The sequence below is a fragment of the Acinonyx jubatus genome, chromosome B2 (assembly GCF_027475565.1).
Source record: "Acinonyx jubatus isolate Ajub_Pintada_27869175 chromosome B2, VMU_Ajub_asm_v1.0, whole genome shotgun sequence".
Lineage (NCBI taxonomy): Eukaryota > Metazoa > Chordata > Mammalia > Carnivora > Felidae > Acinonyx > Acinonyx jubatus.
This window is the reverse complement of record NC_069385.1, coordinates 106,242,160-106,259,697: the sequence shown is the minus strand read 5'-3', so window position 1 is coordinate 106,259,697 and position 17,538 is coordinate 106,242,160. Positions and strand designations below refer to the sequence as shown.

At 43.6% G+C, this 17,538-nt stretch overlaps 1 protein-coding gene across 4 annotated transcripts in view; it reads right to left on the bottom strand.

Annotated features, from left to right (window-relative positions):
- RCAN2 (regulator of calcineurin 2) overlaps positions 1–17,538 on the bottom strand; it is a 268,263-nt gene that overhangs the window by 17,338 nt on the left and 233,387 nt on the right. For all 4 annotated transcript variants that reach the window (XM_053222718.1, XM_027057625.2, XM_053222717.1 and 1 more), the window contains 2 exons: positions 7,452–7,625; positions 2,651–2,822 (listed from right to left, as the gene is read on the bottom strand). In XM_053222718.1, coding sequence (XP_053078693.1) covers positions 2,651–2,822; positions 7,452–7,625 — 346 coding nt within the window. The remainder of the gene's footprint in view (positions 1–2,650; positions 2,823–7,451; positions 7,626–17,538) is intronic.

The following is a 17,538-nucleotide window of genomic DNA, read 5'->3' as shown; positions in this document are numbered from 1 at the left end:
ACAACCTTTTTAAGACCATTTCGGCCCTCCTTCCTGCCTCCTCTGTGCCAGGCTCTGTCAGCACCCCTTCTGAGGCCTAAAACCCCCACGCTCTCCGTTCCTTCTGCCTCCATCAGGTCCGGCTCTCATCTGCCCCTGGCAGTGTCTTCCAGACCTGGGACTCAGCTCCGTCAGCCAGTGAGGGTATCCGAGGCTTGCCCTTATCTTGTCTTTGCATCCAGCTTTGTGAACATGAACTACAGACGAATTTCTTTCCCAATTTTGGATAAAATGTGATTTGAGTTGACTGGGTTACCGGCTCCGAGTGAGTGGACCCGAGGCCAGCTGGGATCTGATGGTCACAAAGTCGGACTCCGCCTGGGCCTCCTTTGTTCAATAGTGAAGTAGGAAGATCACCGCCTTGGAACCCTGACTCTGTCCCGGCAAGTGATTTCTCCCCTGTCGGGGCCTCTCGGCTTCCTCCGCTGTAAAATGCAGCTTGGCCAGTGACTCCTAAGTCCTCCGGCCACGACCTCAGGGACTCTCTGAAGCTCCACTTCCTGCCATCCAAGCAACTGTACAAGGGGGTTCAGATGGGTTCTTGTCAGTATCCGTGCGTGAGGATCAGGCGTACCTTGTCTCCAGTCGGTCCACCTAGGGGTGTGCCTTCCTGCTTCTGGAGTGTTCTGAATTACTGTGGGAAAGGCTTGCACAAGGCCTGACTTGAGAAGACCGAACTTATTTCAACTCATTTCATACACTCTACATTTACCTATAGCACAGACACGCGTGGGAAGTGCGTTGGCTCAGGATTCCTGGATATGGACCGGGCTTTCAGAGAAATAACATGTCACAAATACGTCTGTCGTTATTACATTGCTTCTTTTATCAGTTCATCTTAGTCAGGCACCTACTGCTTCTCACAGTGGCTCTTTAAGGGTGGAACCGATGGCCACTGTAGAGGCCCCAAGAAGCTGAGTGATTTGATGGTAATTAGAAAGAAACCCCAGAGGGGCGCCTGGGCGGCTCAGCCCTTCCAGCATCCAATCCCCCCGCAAAAGCATTTCTGTGGAATCTCAGAACTGTGGCAACCTAAGTAGTGCCCCCCACCCCAGGGAACAAAAGTCAAGCATTTTTAAAGAAAAAAGGGAATGCTTGTAGATGCTGTTCACAAAGGATTCTGGTGGGTGTTGGTGGCAGAATATCTTGGCTGAACAGAACTGGTTGTTAAGGTTGTCACTAAGCAAAGTCTCTCCCTATGGAAAGTTGCCGGCTGAGTTCTTGCAATATCTGTGGTTTGGCCCAGTTCAAAAGTTCATGGTCCTACCGAGTGAGGATGTGCACAAGGCCCATCTCTGGGATGGGCCTCCCAGCGCTGTTTTAAAACGCCTTGGCATAAGCAACCCCATTTCATTTCACCTTTCTTAATACTTTGGAGTATTGTTCCAGCAAGATGGCAGCATCTGCTGAAAGTTTTCACTCTTATGTGGATCCTGAGAAACTTAACTGAAGACAATGGGGGAGGGGAAGGAAAAAAGAAAGGTTAGAGAGGGAGGGAGCCAAAACATAAGAGACTCTTAAAAACTGAGAACAAACTGAGGGTTGATGGGGGGTGGGAGGGAGGGGAGGGTGGTGATGGGTATTGAGGAGGGCATCTGTTGGGATGAGCACTGGGTGTTGTATGGAAACCAATTGGACAATAAATTTCATATTAAAAAAAAGAAAAGAAAGTGAGGACGATATCACTTGGGTACAAAACGTACAGAAATTCTGGGCAAGTGCATAGGAGATATGCACGAGGATGTTAACTGTAGCTTTTTAAAAAAATGTTTATTTATTTTTGAGAGAGAGAGAGAGAGAGAGCAAGTGGGGAGGGGCAGAAAGAGGGGGACAGAGGATCTGAAGCATTCTCTGTGCTGACAGCAGTGAGCCCATCATGGGGCTCAAACTCATGAACCACAAGATCATGACCTGAGCCGAAGTTGGACACTTAACCGACTGAGCCACCCAGGTGCCCCAACTGTAGCTCTGATTGTAATGGCAAGAAACTGGAGACTGTCTTAAGTGTCCAACTCAGGAGACTGGATGAGTAAAGCGTGATTGCATATTCACCCAATGGAATACTGTACTGCAGAGACTGAGAGAATCTGAGCCTCCTGTACCAACCACCAGAATGAGGGGACTGAAAGATTTTTTTTAAGTTAGAGGCTATTGTGATCTGGTTCTTGGGGACCTAGAGACTTCACTTTGGCAGGAAGATTGTCTTGTTTCAGAGGGTTCCTGGGCTTTCCTATGGCAGCAGTAAAAGAAGGTTGCATAGCATCGAAGCCTCGTGCCTGTCGCTAGAGCTCATTTTGCCTGTTCTGAGAAAACAAACAACTTCCTCATGGTAAAGGAATTCGGTGGCTCTTCCCGGTCTTAAAGTATCTGCATTGCAACGCAGAAGTTGCACAGACAGGCATTTTAGCACCGGTTCCTGAATTGCAGTTAAACAGGGACAAAGTCCGGTGTTGCCTTCCCATCCGTCAGCCCTCTCGCTGTCCACACAGTGCAATAAACCCATTAGAAATGCCCATGTTACCGTGAGCCCCGGATTTCAAGGCTGTTAATCTTGTTTGGCTTTTCTAGGTTGCTGACGATGTTTCTTTCGCAAAAGGGTCGCAGAGCGTACCTGGTCCTAGTTTGGCCACGGCATAGAGGAGGTCGTAGTTGAGGACTGGCGTGGCATCACTGATGGGCTGCCAGCCCACGGGAGGAGACGCCGGGGGTGAGATGAGGAATTGTTTGGCAGGCTGTGGTGGAGCCAAATGCAGCTTGTCACCGTCTGTCTCTGGAGTCTGAACCTTTCAAAGAGGGAAAAAATGAAGACGCATTATTCATTAGGGCCTCAGATGTGCCGTGTTGGTACACGATGATGCAGAGTTGCATTTGGAGCCTGTGACAAGTGATCCAATGAAGCAGGCTATAATAATAATCACTACTTACCACACACCATATGCTCAGTTATCTTATTTCATCCTTAAAACAGTGGCTCTCAACTTTTAGCGTGCATCATAATTACCTGGAGAGCTTACTAAAAGCACAGACTGCAGAGCCCCCACTCCTGGAGTTTCCGATTCAGCAGAGCTGGGGTGGGGTCTGAGGATCTGCATTGCTAACAAGTTCCCAAGTGAGGCTGAACTGCTGGTCCCCAGGCTCCTTCCTCCCTCCTGTCCTCCCTCCTTCTCTCCTTTCTTTTTCTCTCATTCTTTTAATTGAGGTGATAGTCACATAATATGAAATTAACCATTAGAGTAAACAATCAGTGGCCTTTAGTACATTTCCAGGGTTGTACAATCACCACTTCTACCTACATCCAAAGCATTTTTAAAAAATGTTTATTTATTTTTGAGAGAGAGAGAGGGACAGAGAGACAGAAACAGAGAGAGAGAGAGAGAGAGAGAGAGAGAGAGAGAGAGAGAGAGAGGGCAAGCAGGGGAGGGGCAGAGAGAGAGGGAGACACAGAATCTGAAGCAGGCTCCAGGCTCTGAGCTGTCAGCACAGAGCCCGACGTGGGGCTCGAAGTCACCATCCGAACCCTGAAATCATGACCTGAGCTGAAGTTGGACGCTTAACTGGCTGAGCCACCCAGGTTCCCCCAAAGCATTTTTTTAATTTAATTTAATTTTTTTTAATGTTTATTTATTTTTGAGAGAGAGATACACACACACAGTGTGAGTAGAGGAAGCACAGAGAGAGGGAGACACAGAATCTGAAGCAAGCTCCAGGCTCTGAGCTGTCAACACAGAGCCTGATGTGGGGCTTGAACCCACAGAGACCATAACCTAAGCCGATGTCTGCTGCTTAACCGACTGAGCCACCCAGGTGCCCCAACATTTTTTTAAAGTTTGTTTATTTATTTTGAGAGAGACAGAGGCCGTGTGAGTGGGGAGGGGCAGAAAGAGAGGGAGACAGAGAATCCAAAGCATTTTTATTGCCTTAAAGGAAACCCTGTACCCATTAAACAGCTACTACCTTTTTTGCCCCTAGTCAGACCCTGCAACCAACAATTTGCTTTATGTCTCAATGGATTTACCTATTCTGGATATTTCACATAAATGGAATCATATGTGACCTCTTTGTGTCTGGCTGCTTTTACTTAGCATAATGTTTTCAGGGTTCATCTATGTGGCAGCATGTATCAATGCTTCATTCCTTTTTATGGTTTAATAACATTCCAATGAAAGATGGACCACAGTTTGTTTGTTGAAAGGTGGACCATAGCCACTGATGGACATTTGGAGTGTTTCTACCCTTTCTACCCTAGTCATAGTACTACTATATATGAATATATGTGTACATGTATTTTTTGAGGCCTATTTTCAAGTCACTTATATGTACACCTAGGAGTGAGTATTTGCTGGGTCAGATGGGAACTCTATATGTTTAACTTTTTAAGGAAACAGGTGGGGTTTCATTAGATGAAGAAACTGAGGTTTCTACAAATCACATAGTTACTAGCAGCATGGGATCTGAACATGGGTCTAAGGCCAAAGTCTAAATTCTACCTATTTAGTTTTTATTTTATTTTATTACGGTAAGAACATTTAGCAAGAGATATACCCACTTAATAAATTTTTAAGTCTACAGTATATTATTGTTAATGGGTTTTTTTTGTTATTGTTTATTTTACTTGTTTTGAGAGAGAGAGAGCACGCAGGAGGGGCAGGGAGAGAGAGAGAGAGAGAGAGAGAGAGAATCCCGCACTGACAATGTGGAACCTGATGTGTGGCTCAAACTCACAAACCGTGAGATCATGACCTGAGCTGAAATCAAGAGTCAGATACTTGACTGACTGAACCTAGGTGCCCCACAGCATATTATTGTTGACTATGGGTACAATGTTGTGCAGTAGATCTCTAAAGCTTATTCATCTCATCTAACTGAAATTTTATACCTGTGGATTAGTAACTCATCGTTTTCCACTCTTTCTAGTCCCTGGCAACTACCATCCTACTCTTCGGTTCTATGAATTTTATTTTTTTAGATCCCTCATATAAGTGGAATCATACAATATTTGTCTTTCTGTGAATGGCTTATTTCACTTAGCATACTGTCCTCCAGGTTCATCCATATTGCACAATGCCCACACTATCCAAAGCAAACTGCAGACTCAATGCAATCCTTATCAAAATTGCAATGGCATTTTTCTTTTACAGAAATAGTGAAAAAAACAATTCTAAAATTCATATAGAACCACGAGAGACCACAAACAGCCAAATCAATCTTGAGAAAGATGAACATCACACTTCCTGATTTAAAAATATATTACAAAGCTACGATAATCAAAACAGCAAGGGACTGGCATTAAGACAGACACGTAAGCCAATGGAACAGAACAGAGAGCTCGGAAATTAATCCACACACAGAGGGTCAACTGATCTTCAACAAGAGTGCCAACAGTACACAATGAGGAAACAACAGTCTCTTCAACAAATCGTGCCGGGAAGACTGGATATCCACATGCAAAAGAATGAAGTTGAAACCTCATTTTACACCATACACAAAAACTAACTCAAAATGGATTAAAGATTCTAAACATAAGACCTGAAACCGAGAAAGTCCTAGAAGAAAATAAACAGAAAGCCTCATGACATTGGCCTTGACAATGTTTTCATAGGTATGACACCAAAAGCACAGGCAACACAAATAGAAATAAACAAGCAGGATTACATCAAGCTAAGTCTTCTCCACACCAAAGGACACTATCAACAGAGTGAAAAGGCAACCTGCATAATGGAGAAAATGTTTATAAACCAGATATAGGACAGGTTAATTTCTCTATTCATGTATAGGATGAGAAGTTAAGGAACTCCTATGACTCAAAAGCAAAACAAACAAACAAACAAACCCAAACAAACAAACACAAAACAAAACACAAACAAACACAAACACAAAACAAAACAAAACAAAAACACAAAAAACAAAATAAAACCCAGTAACTCAGTGAAAGCAAACAGAGTAAGGACCTGAATGGACATTTCTCCAAAGAAGACACATAAATGGCCAACAAGTTTATGAAAAAATATTTAGGTCACTAAGCACCAGGGAAATGCAAATCAAAACCACAATGAGATATCACCTCACAGGTGTTAGGATGGGTGTTATCAAAATTAAATAAACAAATAAAAGACAACAAGTGTTGGCAAGGATGTGGAAAAATAGGAACCATCGTGTGCTGTTGGTGGGAATACATAATGGCATAACCACTATAGAAAACAATATGGAGGTGCCTAAAAAAATTAAAAATAGAACCGCCATCTCAATGAGTAATTCCGCTTCTGGGTATTTATCCAAAAGAATTGAATTCAGACTCTGGAAGAAATATTAACACTCCTGTGTTCATTGTAGCACTATTCACAATAGCCAAGGTGTGGAGACAACATAAATGTCCGTCGACAGATGATGCGTAAAGAAGAAGTGGCATCTACGTACAACGGGATACTATTCAGCCTTAAAAAGAAGCAAAGTCTATGCTCTTTTTACTATGCCATCGTCATAGAGTCCAAAGGTGGGAACAACATTTACTGACCGATACGAGATGGATCAGGATATCTAATGATGAAGGGAGGGCACTGATGGAACTAATATTAGGACATTGATTTTCTATTGCCGTGGACTTTGTGAGCATTGCCAAGAACTGTTCATCCCCGTTTGGAATAGCCAGCACTTATTTTTGGATGAAATAAAACACACAACTGATTTCCATATGTTTGTAATCTTTTCTCATGAATCGGAGTCATTGGAAAGATATACAGTCCACTAAAACTATCATATAACTGAACTTTTAATTATAAGCCTGCTAGGAAGTTTAAGAGTAGTTGGGAATAGACCATTCTTTTTTTTTTAATTTTAAGTTTATTTATTTATTTTGAAAGAGCAGGTGGGGGGAGGAGCAGAGAGAGAGCGAGGGATAGAGGATCCCAAGCAGGCTCCGTACCAACAGAGCTGTGAACCTATGAACCATGAGATCATGACCTGACCTGAGCCAAAACAAAGAGCTGGACGCTTGACTGACTCAGCCACCAGGTGCCCTAGGTGTAGACCATTCTTATTACAAGTACTAGCTGATATTTGCTGTGCATGTACCAAACACTAGGTACTTTAACATGCAATAGTCCACTTAATCCTCGTAAAACAACAGAATGGTGTGTGTATCATTCTCCCTATTTACAGGTGAGGAAACTGAGACCCACTGACATTGTGTAACTTGCCCAGGTGACAGCTCAGGCTGTCAGCCTTCAGAGACTGCTTTCTAAACCTCTGTGATACCCCTGTCTGGGAATCAGGGCATAGGTTTATTTATCTGTGAACTAATTATAGACTACAAACCAGTCAAAGTAGAAAGGGCTCCATTTACACTTTTAAAAAGGCAAAATAATAATAATAATAATAATAATAATAATAATAATGTAGAGCAAGAATTACCTTACCTGTGCAAAGTAGAGTTTTAATTTTTTCCCTCTGAACTGGGTTTCATGAAGCTCTATCCTGGCTCGGGCTGCAGATTTGGGATTGCTGAAGTTTATTCGGACACGTCTGAAACTCTTAAATAGCTGGAAGGTCACACAGTCATCGTAAGTCCGAAACAGACCTTCAAATTTTTCCTGATAAAACAAACACAGAGGAAAATCCGTGGGTCATGTATCTTGCACGACACAAATAATTAATAAATAAATAAGTAAATAAATAGGCTGTTCTCAACATAACATTCGAGCGGCACATTAGTCATGCATTTTTTTTCACCTGTCAATCTGTTACTGGGTGTTAAACATGCCCGTGGATTCAGTGGAAGGATTCGCAACCTGGGTCTAGGGATCCTTAGAGGAGCAGTGAATGGGTTTGAAATGCATAACAGACCTGAAAATTATGCAAAATGTTGAGGAAGTTTCTCTGTATATGTATTGTTTTCTGGGGAGAGGGATCATTGTTGTCATAAGATTCTCAAAGAAGTTCATTAACTCTAAAATATTAGAGCTCTTTGAGTAAAGTATGTGGTAAATATTACAAGTGACGACCCACTTTGGTGGCACTAGTTAGATGGTGTCATGGGATGAGTCCTGGTCCATGAAATGTGTGCAGAAGGCAAGAAAAAGCCCTTGAGAAAGTTTCCTATCTTTCTCTGAAGATGCTGTGCGTTCCAAATGGTATACCATCGAGAAACAGGACTTTCCTCGGTCCCTCAGGAGATTCTCCTGGGTCCCTGAGGGGCTGTGTGGAGCAGAAAGATCTTTCTCCCTACTCCCACCCATCCTAGAGTTGACTTTGCTTTGGCAAAACAAATAAACAAACAGACTTCTATCGCATTAAACCACGGAGATCTGGAGATTATTTTATTCCTACGGCATAACCAAGCCTATCACAATACAAAGTAATCATTTGAAGTTTTTGATTCAGTACAATTTTCAATTCAACTAAACACATCTCTATTAAATGCTCACTTATTACAAGGCACGGTCGCTAGGCTTTAGGGGAGTACACAGATGAGTATTACTGCGTTCCAGCTCTCAGTGATCTAACAACCTACTGTGAGAGGCAGACACAGACACAGATATGAGAACGCCCGTAAGGCGGGGGCAAGGCACAAAAGGAAAATTAAAGACTTAAAAAATACATATATTAATACCATCTGTCTGGTTTCTCTTAGCTTTAAAAAATTCTTGTTATAAGTGACACAACCAGTGTATGCGAAGTTACTGTATGTGCTTAGCAGAGAAATTGTTGCTAAGTAAAGAACTTCTATGTAAACAAACCAACAAACCCTGATTCTTTTATTTCTACGACGGAAGGTATATCTTTAAGAGTGAGTACAAGTCGGAATGGAGATGCACCAAGGTTCAGCAAGCTTCACTGAATTTGGTTTGTAAGGGCCCCAAGCCATTTCCTTCCTCACCTCTATCATTCCACAAATCAGGACCCTGAAGCCTGAAGAGACAAGGACCCGCCTTGGTCACATGGGCACTTAGTGGCAGAACTACAACCAGGCCAAAGTCCTTGTGACCCTGAATATAGAGACGCTTTCAATTATATAAAGAATCACACTGCTGGGCTGAGAAGAAGGGAGAGGTGTCACAGCAGGAGCGAATGATGCGGATCAATAAACTGACCCAAGCTTGTGTGTGACCACATCTAGGAGAATCAGCAGTGTGATGCGAGGCTGTGACGTCACTGACCTCTGGGGTTTGCACAGGAAGAAGAGCCCAGATGGCAGAGAAGGTCTCCCCGCCTGTTGGGCCTCCAGATGAACACGTCCCAGACCCTCAGATCCATGGCTCGCGACCCTTCCAAAAACGTGGCTCGTTTCTGAGATTCCCCAGGGCGTGCCTATGGTTCCTCCCATTTTTGACTCCTGTGTCTTTCTTTTTATGCCTTATCCGTCCGGTCCAGAACCACAAATGATACATTCAAAGCAAGTTCCTTTTTTTCAAGTTTGATGACATCATGGAGATTTAAGGGGCTCTTTCTCCCCTTTTCAGACTGAGTTCTCAATCCCCTTCCCCTAACAAGAACAAAACAAGGAAAGAACCAAAGAAACAGAACAAAGACAAGGATCTTTCCTTGTCTGTTCCTTGGGAAGTTTTTCCTTCAAGTCTCAAGCCATGGGATGAGCCGACCCCTGGGCCTGGGGCCTCTGCCACCACTCCAAGAGGGCTCATTAAGGAATCGTTTCCCAACAACATTGTGTTTTCCTGAACAGGGGTCCTGGTGAATACAATGTTTTCTGGTTTCTCACAATGACAAGTGCCCTCAGCTGCTCACATCACAGCTGGTAGTTTAATTAATTTGGGGAATTTTTAGGAATGGAAGGAATTAAGAGATTAAAAGCTTTTATTTCTATCTAGAAATAGTCATATTTCTCAGGACAAAGTTCTTGGGTCTTCTTTGTAGCTCTATGTTTCTCCACCTCTGGTTTGGGAGTTCACTTCCTCATCTCCTCCCCTGCGCCTGAGGGTGGCCATGAAGACCAACTTGGAGGGGAGGTGTTCTTTTCCTTCGACTCTAGTCCCTTGTTTGCATCGTATATCTCTTCTTTATGCCTCGCATCTCAGTTGCTCAGAGCTGTTTGGCCTCAAGAGCCTGGGTTAGAAAAAAAAAATCAAGGGGTCTTGGCATCGGGCTTAGGGGAGGGCTGACAATGAATGGCCTATATGCCGACTCCTTGGCAGGCTTCGGCAGATGTCAGTAACCGAAGGCAATCGTTTTCTCCAACGATCTTCAAAAGAGAGCCCCAGGCAGCTCCTGCATCAAGCTAGAGTTGGCAAGTGACAGGAACCTCATTCCTCTCCTTGTTTTGGGCCTTTAGGCTGATCATCAAAAGAGGTCAGGACTCAGGGGCCAGGGTTTTCACAAACCCTGTAATGATAATAATCATCATCACAATAAATGAACATTTACTTGTAGTGGCAGTGGCGACAGGCAGCTGGCCAAAAATGGGGGGGATTCACTGGCCCTCTCGATTTGCTTCCAGGAATGATATGACAACCATTTCGCTGGTGGAGGTGACAGAGCATGAGGAGAAATTGGTTAGAGGCAGGCAAAGCACAGCGACAAACCCTTAGGCAAAATGGTGTCCTGAACACAGCTACCCACTGGGGTGTCTCACCTTCCTGTAGAGCAAATCTAGGGTCCGATGCCCCGGTTCCCCCCAGACACACAGTGACTGGCACCCCACAAGCCCAATAAATTCCTCATTTCCTCAACAGTCAGTTCCCTTTGTAACCACTGGTTTGAAAAGAGTTCCACAGCAGTGATCTCAAATTCTGGTCTCTGGACCTCGCCATACGCTCAAAAGTCAGGGAGAATCCTAAAGAACTTTTGTTAATGTGAGTTTCACTTACCAATGTTCACTGTACTGCAAAGTGAAAAATATATACACTTATAAATGTATTTAAAAGTAACAATAATAAGCCCATTAGATGTTAAAATAATATTTTTATGAAAAATAACTCTTCCAAAGCAAGAAAAAATTTAGTGGGATGAGCATTTTTTTTCATTTCTGAAAGTTTCTTTAATTTCTGACTTAATAGAAGATACCTGAAATCTCCATTTGCTTCTAGGCTCAATCTGTTATACTATGTGGTTTTGTCTGAAGGATATGAATCAAAGTTGGCCTCACCCAAATACATGGTTGGAGACGGGAGGAGTAACTTAATAGCCTTTCAAATATTCTTCGAAATTCCTTGTGAATATTTTTTCCTGATACTTCATCAAAGCTTGACAAGTGGCAGTTTCGTAAAGTATATTACAATGCTGACTCTGAAGCTATAATCAAATAACACTTTTATTTGATTGTACTAAGGTCTATTTATCTATTTTTCACCTTTAATTTTTAAAAAAACATTTTTAAAGTTTATTCATTTTTCAGAGACACAGAGAGAGCGTGAGGGAGGGAACAGCAGAGAGAGAAGGAGACACAGAATCTGAAGCAGGCTCCAGGCTCTGAGCTATTAGCACAGAGCCCAATGCGGGGCTTGAACTCACGGTGTGAGATCATGACCTGAGCTGAAGTCAGATGTAACCGACTGAGCCACCCAGGCGCCCCTAATGTGTGTGTGTTTTTTTAAACCCATGCATGATTCTGTAATGACATACCTTGACCACTTGAAAAATACGGTTCCTTGCGTTATGTAGGTTTTCCAAATCCTTACCCATTTCATCACACAGTATAAAAAGTCACATTCATTAATATTACCACCTATCTTATCAAAAAGTCTTTAGAAATTGGAAAGATGTCAGATTCGTGTTGGTAAATACAGGCTTTCCAAAATTCTAATTTTTGCTTGAAAGTTCATTCCTAATCACTGGCAACAAACACTGACAGTTATTTTCCTTGGAGTAACACCCTCATCCATTCACTTTTGAGAAAATATCTGCCAAATATCTAAGTCTGCATAACTACACTTTGTCTGTTAGTTGTTCTTTTAAGTACAAATGGTGTTCCGTGAGAAAAACCAATGTCTAGTTCAGCTTAGGACAGTTTAGAATGTTTCCTCAACTCAGACATTGTATCTCACCTCAAACATTGTATCCAAGTATACTTAGTGTATTCCCTATTTTGTTATTCAGATTATTGAAAAGGTGTATGTTCAAGGAAAAAAGATAATAAAATTAATATATTTTATGGCTTCATCAGGGACATTCTTTCTTTTTTTAAATTCTTTCTTAAAAGTTTATTTTGAGAGAGACAGTGAGAGCAGGGGCAGGTGAAGAGAGAGAGGGAGACGGAGAATCCCAAGCAGGTTCCATGCTGTCAGCACGGAGCCTGGTGCAGGGCTCGATCTCATGAACTGTGAGATCATGACCTGAGATGAAACCAAGAGTAGGACGCTTAACCCACTGAGCCACCCAGATGCCCCCATCAGGGACATTCTTAAGTAACACTGGTATTTTCTTTCTTACTTTCTTCTATCTTTTTTTTTTAGTACGAATAATACTGATATCATTTGCTGCCACTGCACTGACTCATACCAGAGCACCAGCGGCTTTAACTGCCATTGCTTTTGCACCATGGACATAACTGTCAAAACAGCTGAAAAGGAAAATAGTGTCTTAGCCTTATTGTGGAAATAGTTTTGACCTCATGGAAAAGCGTCTGTAGACCATCCTTTGAGAAGAGCAGTACTATAATATCTCAGAGAAAGTAAGGATTTAGTTGGCTTGGGTTGAAGTCTAGTGAGAATTCTAAGGACACAACATAATGGAAATCTAAGAGGGGCTATCATTCGAGAAAGTGTTGTTATAGTAACTGAATGCTGCAGGGAAGGTGAAAACGACGAAGACGGTTTTGGCCAGTGCGAGACCACTGGTGACACTACTGAGAGCTCTTTGGACAGATGTGGAGGTGAAACCTGGATTATTATGGATTGAGGCGTGAACGGAGGGGAAAAGGTGGAGAAAGAGAGTGTGGTAACGAGAAAGAGGGAGGTGGGATGATAACTACATGGGAAGTCAGGTCACAACAAGATTTTTGGGAGTGTGGGGAGACACTTCCTGGTTGATAAAATGAAACTATGATGAAGGGAAGAGAGGAGACAGGAAAGAGGAGAGGGTAGTGGAGACAAGAAGAAGAGGCTTCAGAGAGACTTGTAGACACTTCTTCCCGTGAGACAGGAGGTGACAGATCAGGATGGAGGAGTATGGAAATGCAACAAGCAAACTGAAGATGGCTTTTCATCTCAGGGAAATGGATGGTGAGGTCCTCTGTTCAGGTAGAGAAGGTGAAGGGAGACTGAGGGCTTGAGAAGCTTGAGAAAGACTCAGAACAGCTGCTGTGGTCAGAGGTAAGGAGAGTAAATGTGGATGAGTCAAAGAACGGTCTAATGGGCTGAATTATGTCCCCTCCAAAGGACACACTCAAGTCTCCAGTACCTGAGAATATGGCCTTATCAGAAATGGGGTCACTGAAGATGTAACTAAGTAAGAGGGGGGGTCATACTGGCATGGGGTGGGCCCTCATCCAGGATGACTGTTGTCCTTATAAGAAGATAGCCATGGGAAGACAGGGAGACATAAGGAAAGTGTCATTTGAAGACAGAGGACTGGAGTTATGCAACTGTAAGCCAAGGAAGGCCAAAGATTGCTGGAAGACTGCAACTACCAGAAGCTAAGAAGAGACGAAGAGCAATTCCCCCGCAAGCTGCCGACCCTGATGCCACCCTGCCGACACCTGATTTTGGTTTTCTAGCCTCCAGAATTGTGCGATAATACATTTCTGTGACTTTAAGGCACTGGTTTGTGGTATTTTGTCACAGCAGCCCTAGAAAACTAACATAGGCAGTTATGCAGCACTAAGGGACTGAATGAAACTGGGGATCCGATGGTTTTAACAGAGCCAGCCGAATTCTGTTACACCATCTTTTTCCAGGTGAGTGGGAAGTGGAAAGCGGGGTCATTCCAGGGTGGGGTGTGCGAGACAGGTGTGTGCAGTGGGGGGAGTGGAAAAAGAAGGAAGAAGGGTAACTTGGTTTCAAATGTGAATACTTGGGGATTTTAAATTCCCTGCCTTTCAATGTGTTTGCTTAATAGGAACTGAGTTACAGAAATAAAAAAGGAGAACAAAGGTAGAAACATAAATTGGAGCCAAGAACGCCTAGTTATTCTTTTCCCATGAGGAGTCTGTATTGTGAAAGATTTACAAGGGCAGTCCCTCTGACAGGACACCCTCCTGAAAACCAGAAAAGCTTCTCACGGGGTCTTGAACACGCACCATGCATGACTGGGACAACAATGTGCTTCTAATCTTTCTCAAAGCTAACACGATATGGCACTCCCCACCAGCGATACAATGGTCTCGGGGTCCACAGGGTAGAGAGGAGCCTTGCCTTGGAACCAGGAGGAGGGATCTGTCCAGGGTCCTCACAAAGAGGCTCCAGTGATGGGAAGAACCCTGCCCTCAGAAATGATGGAACAAAATCAAGTAGCAGGTGACTAATTATAGTTTCCCAACAACATGGGAGCGACTATTGCTTTTTAAGCTTAGGAAGACTTAGGAAGGGCTCAATGCATTCTACTTGATTGGTTGAGACAAAACCGTAAGGTATCTTATAGAAAGACTATTAGCATATTAAAATTTAACTCCAACCAGACAGGCTACAGAAGAACACTTCTGTGTAATATATTATGTCCCCGAATCCTTACTTATCTGAACTGACCCTCTGAGGGAGAGTTGAGATTGTTATTGTCCTTGAACAACATATGAAGCAAATGGAAGCCAGAGAAGGTAATGACCTCCACAAAGTCACTCAACTATCCAGTTAGCAAAACCAGAACTAGTAAGCTCAAGTTGTTTACACGACGTAAACATCATGCATTAGATGCAGGCAAGAGAGAAGTCTGAAAAGCAAGAACAAGAAAACCAGCTTTCCTTGTCAGCCGGAAAGAATAGTGCTATCCTTGAGGACGAAGCTCCTGGAGAGGTCCGCCGCTGCCTTTATCCGCATTCCAAACGATGCTGTATGCCTTTATATATTTTTCAATTTTCTCACTTATGAGCCCGTTGGGTATAAATTATCTTAATAAGAAATTCGGCTTCTTTCAAAATCACAAGGCTCTCCTCTGTCAGATAATACCTCCGAGAAACTGCTGAAGAATGAAATAATTCATTTCGGTTTATCACCTCTCAATGGGGTCCACTGACAAGTCATGTGAAAATCCCATGTTTAAAGATCATACTGGATTTTACAGGCTGCTCAGGAGGGCCTCCTGGCACAGGGACCCGCTGTTATAAATCTTCCCTAACGCAGACTGCTTGTGTGAAAGGAATATCAGGACTGCACGGGGGGATTTATCCTCCTGGATTTTAACCTGCCAGGATTTCTTAGGCCAAGCAGATTTGTATTAAATGCCGTTTCGTTTCGTTTCGTTTGTGGTCCCGGTGTTACCTAAATAGAAAAATCAATAGGAAAAGGAGGTTCTCAACCCTTTTTTACTGATAGAACAAGCGGACAGACCTTGTGCCACGTGGCTGCTTTGGGAGAAGATAATTCACTGGCAAAGGCACAAAAGGCTTTGTCCCTTCCCACTGGGGTCCTTGTGAGAGTCAAAGGTCTAAACTCTAAAAGAACCCACTTTGTCCTAAAACCTCATCACCTGCTTCTCTCAGCAGAATGCTCTCCACGGCCTGTGTTCGAATCTGTTCTTTCTTTCCCACCCTAAGTCTCGCGGTGGCTGGATAATGCTTCTATGCGAGAGTACATTGTGACTTCTTTCCAGTGGAAGAAGTCTCCACTTTCCTGACCTCACTGTGCTGCCATCTACGCATATAGAACTGGGTAAACAAACCCCTCCAGCTCCTCTAAGCCAAGAATATGTACCGGGGCGACAATCTGGAATGTTCTTTGAATGGGGGTCAACCTAAGCTGTGTGGAGCTTGAGGCTTTGAGAACTTGGGAAACCCTCTTTAGGCAAAATAATATTAAATAGGTGCCAAAGTGGGATATTTTTAAGTTTATTTTTATTTATTTTGAGATAGAGAGAGAGAGCAAGCAGGGGAGGGGCAGAGAGAGAGAGAGAGAGAGAGAGAGAGAGAGAGAGAGAATCCCAAGCAGGCTCCACCTTGTCAGCGCAGAGCCCAACATGGGGCTCAAATTCACGAACTGTGAGATCACGACCCGAGCCAAAGTCAAGAGTCCAACACTTAACCGACTAAGCCACCCAGGTGTCCCAAAGTGAAATATTTTTTTAACGGCAATAAGAAATTCTTAAAAGTTAGTTTTATGTATTTTACCAAAAAATATATGATCACGTGAAACACATCGTCAGGGTCCTGCCAGGGCCTGGGTATAGGCCCATGCAATGAGGGCCTTAAAGCTGAAATTTCATTCATTTCCCAGGAAATATGCCTAAGAGAAATGACAAATATATTGTGCCATCACAAAGGAGTCTGGAGGCCATGTGTACAATACAGCAAAAATATGGTGTTTGTATGACTCTCGGGCTGATAAGGAACATGTCCCTATGTGTTTGGATCACCTGAAAGAAAGCCAAGAAATTGAATTTGCAAAATGTCAGTTCATTTATCATACAGATGCCTGAGTATTTCCCTGCTATGCACACCAGCACCCATTTTGTAAATACCCAAGATGGAGGACTGGCGGGGGATGGGGGGAGCCAGTAAGAGGGGTGCTCGGAACCTGTCCCAACAGCTGTACAGTAAGGGATCTTAAGTGTTAGATGAGTGGACCAAGAGGGAAACGTACAGGTGGCATTGTCCGTGTGCCTAGGACCCTTGCGGGGTCTAACTCCCTGAAGCAAATGTGAGACCCTTCTAGCACCTGAGCCCAGGGCTTGTTCTGGGAGGTCACTCTGCCCCCCACCAAGAGAGCCCAGGGGACATGGATCTTGCTGTACCAAGCAAGGTACCATTTGTGGATGGCTGCAGGCTCCCTGTCTGCCGCAGAACGTTTTTAAGCATCCCGAGGGGTCTCTGGATATCCAGGGAAGAGTGGGGAGGAGCACCCCACACGTACTGGGGATGAGTACGGGGTCAATCAGGTAACCTCGAGACCTCTGAGGGAGGAATTATGAGCACAGATCTCAGGTACAGGCCACAAATGGCACATATCTGCATGGTTTTAAATACAAAGGAAGGATCTGATGATCCTTTTAGAGCTGCCACATTGCAGTTTACAGTATCAATGGCTGCCTCGGTTCAGGGCATTTCCTGAGGGCTAATGACAGTTTCATCCTTCTCTGGGCCATCAGCTCCTCTTCTTTGATCATCAACCTGCAAGAGCGCCTATGGCTGTCCCCAGCCCTGACTAGATAGAAGCTCTCTCTAACTGTGCCTGTGTGATTGGTGAAAGGCACAGCCTCCTTCGTAGCTCGTAAGACCAGGAATTGCATTTTAACTTCATTTAAATATCGTCCTACCTATTACATTTAGGCAATGGGAGGGCCGCCTAAAGCCACGTCACTAGCGTAGACTCTGGAGCCACGCTTAGCTCGTTCAAATCCTGAACCCAGGATTTGTGCAACCTTGAACAATTTACTGATCTATCTGACACCTCAGTTTCTTTGTCT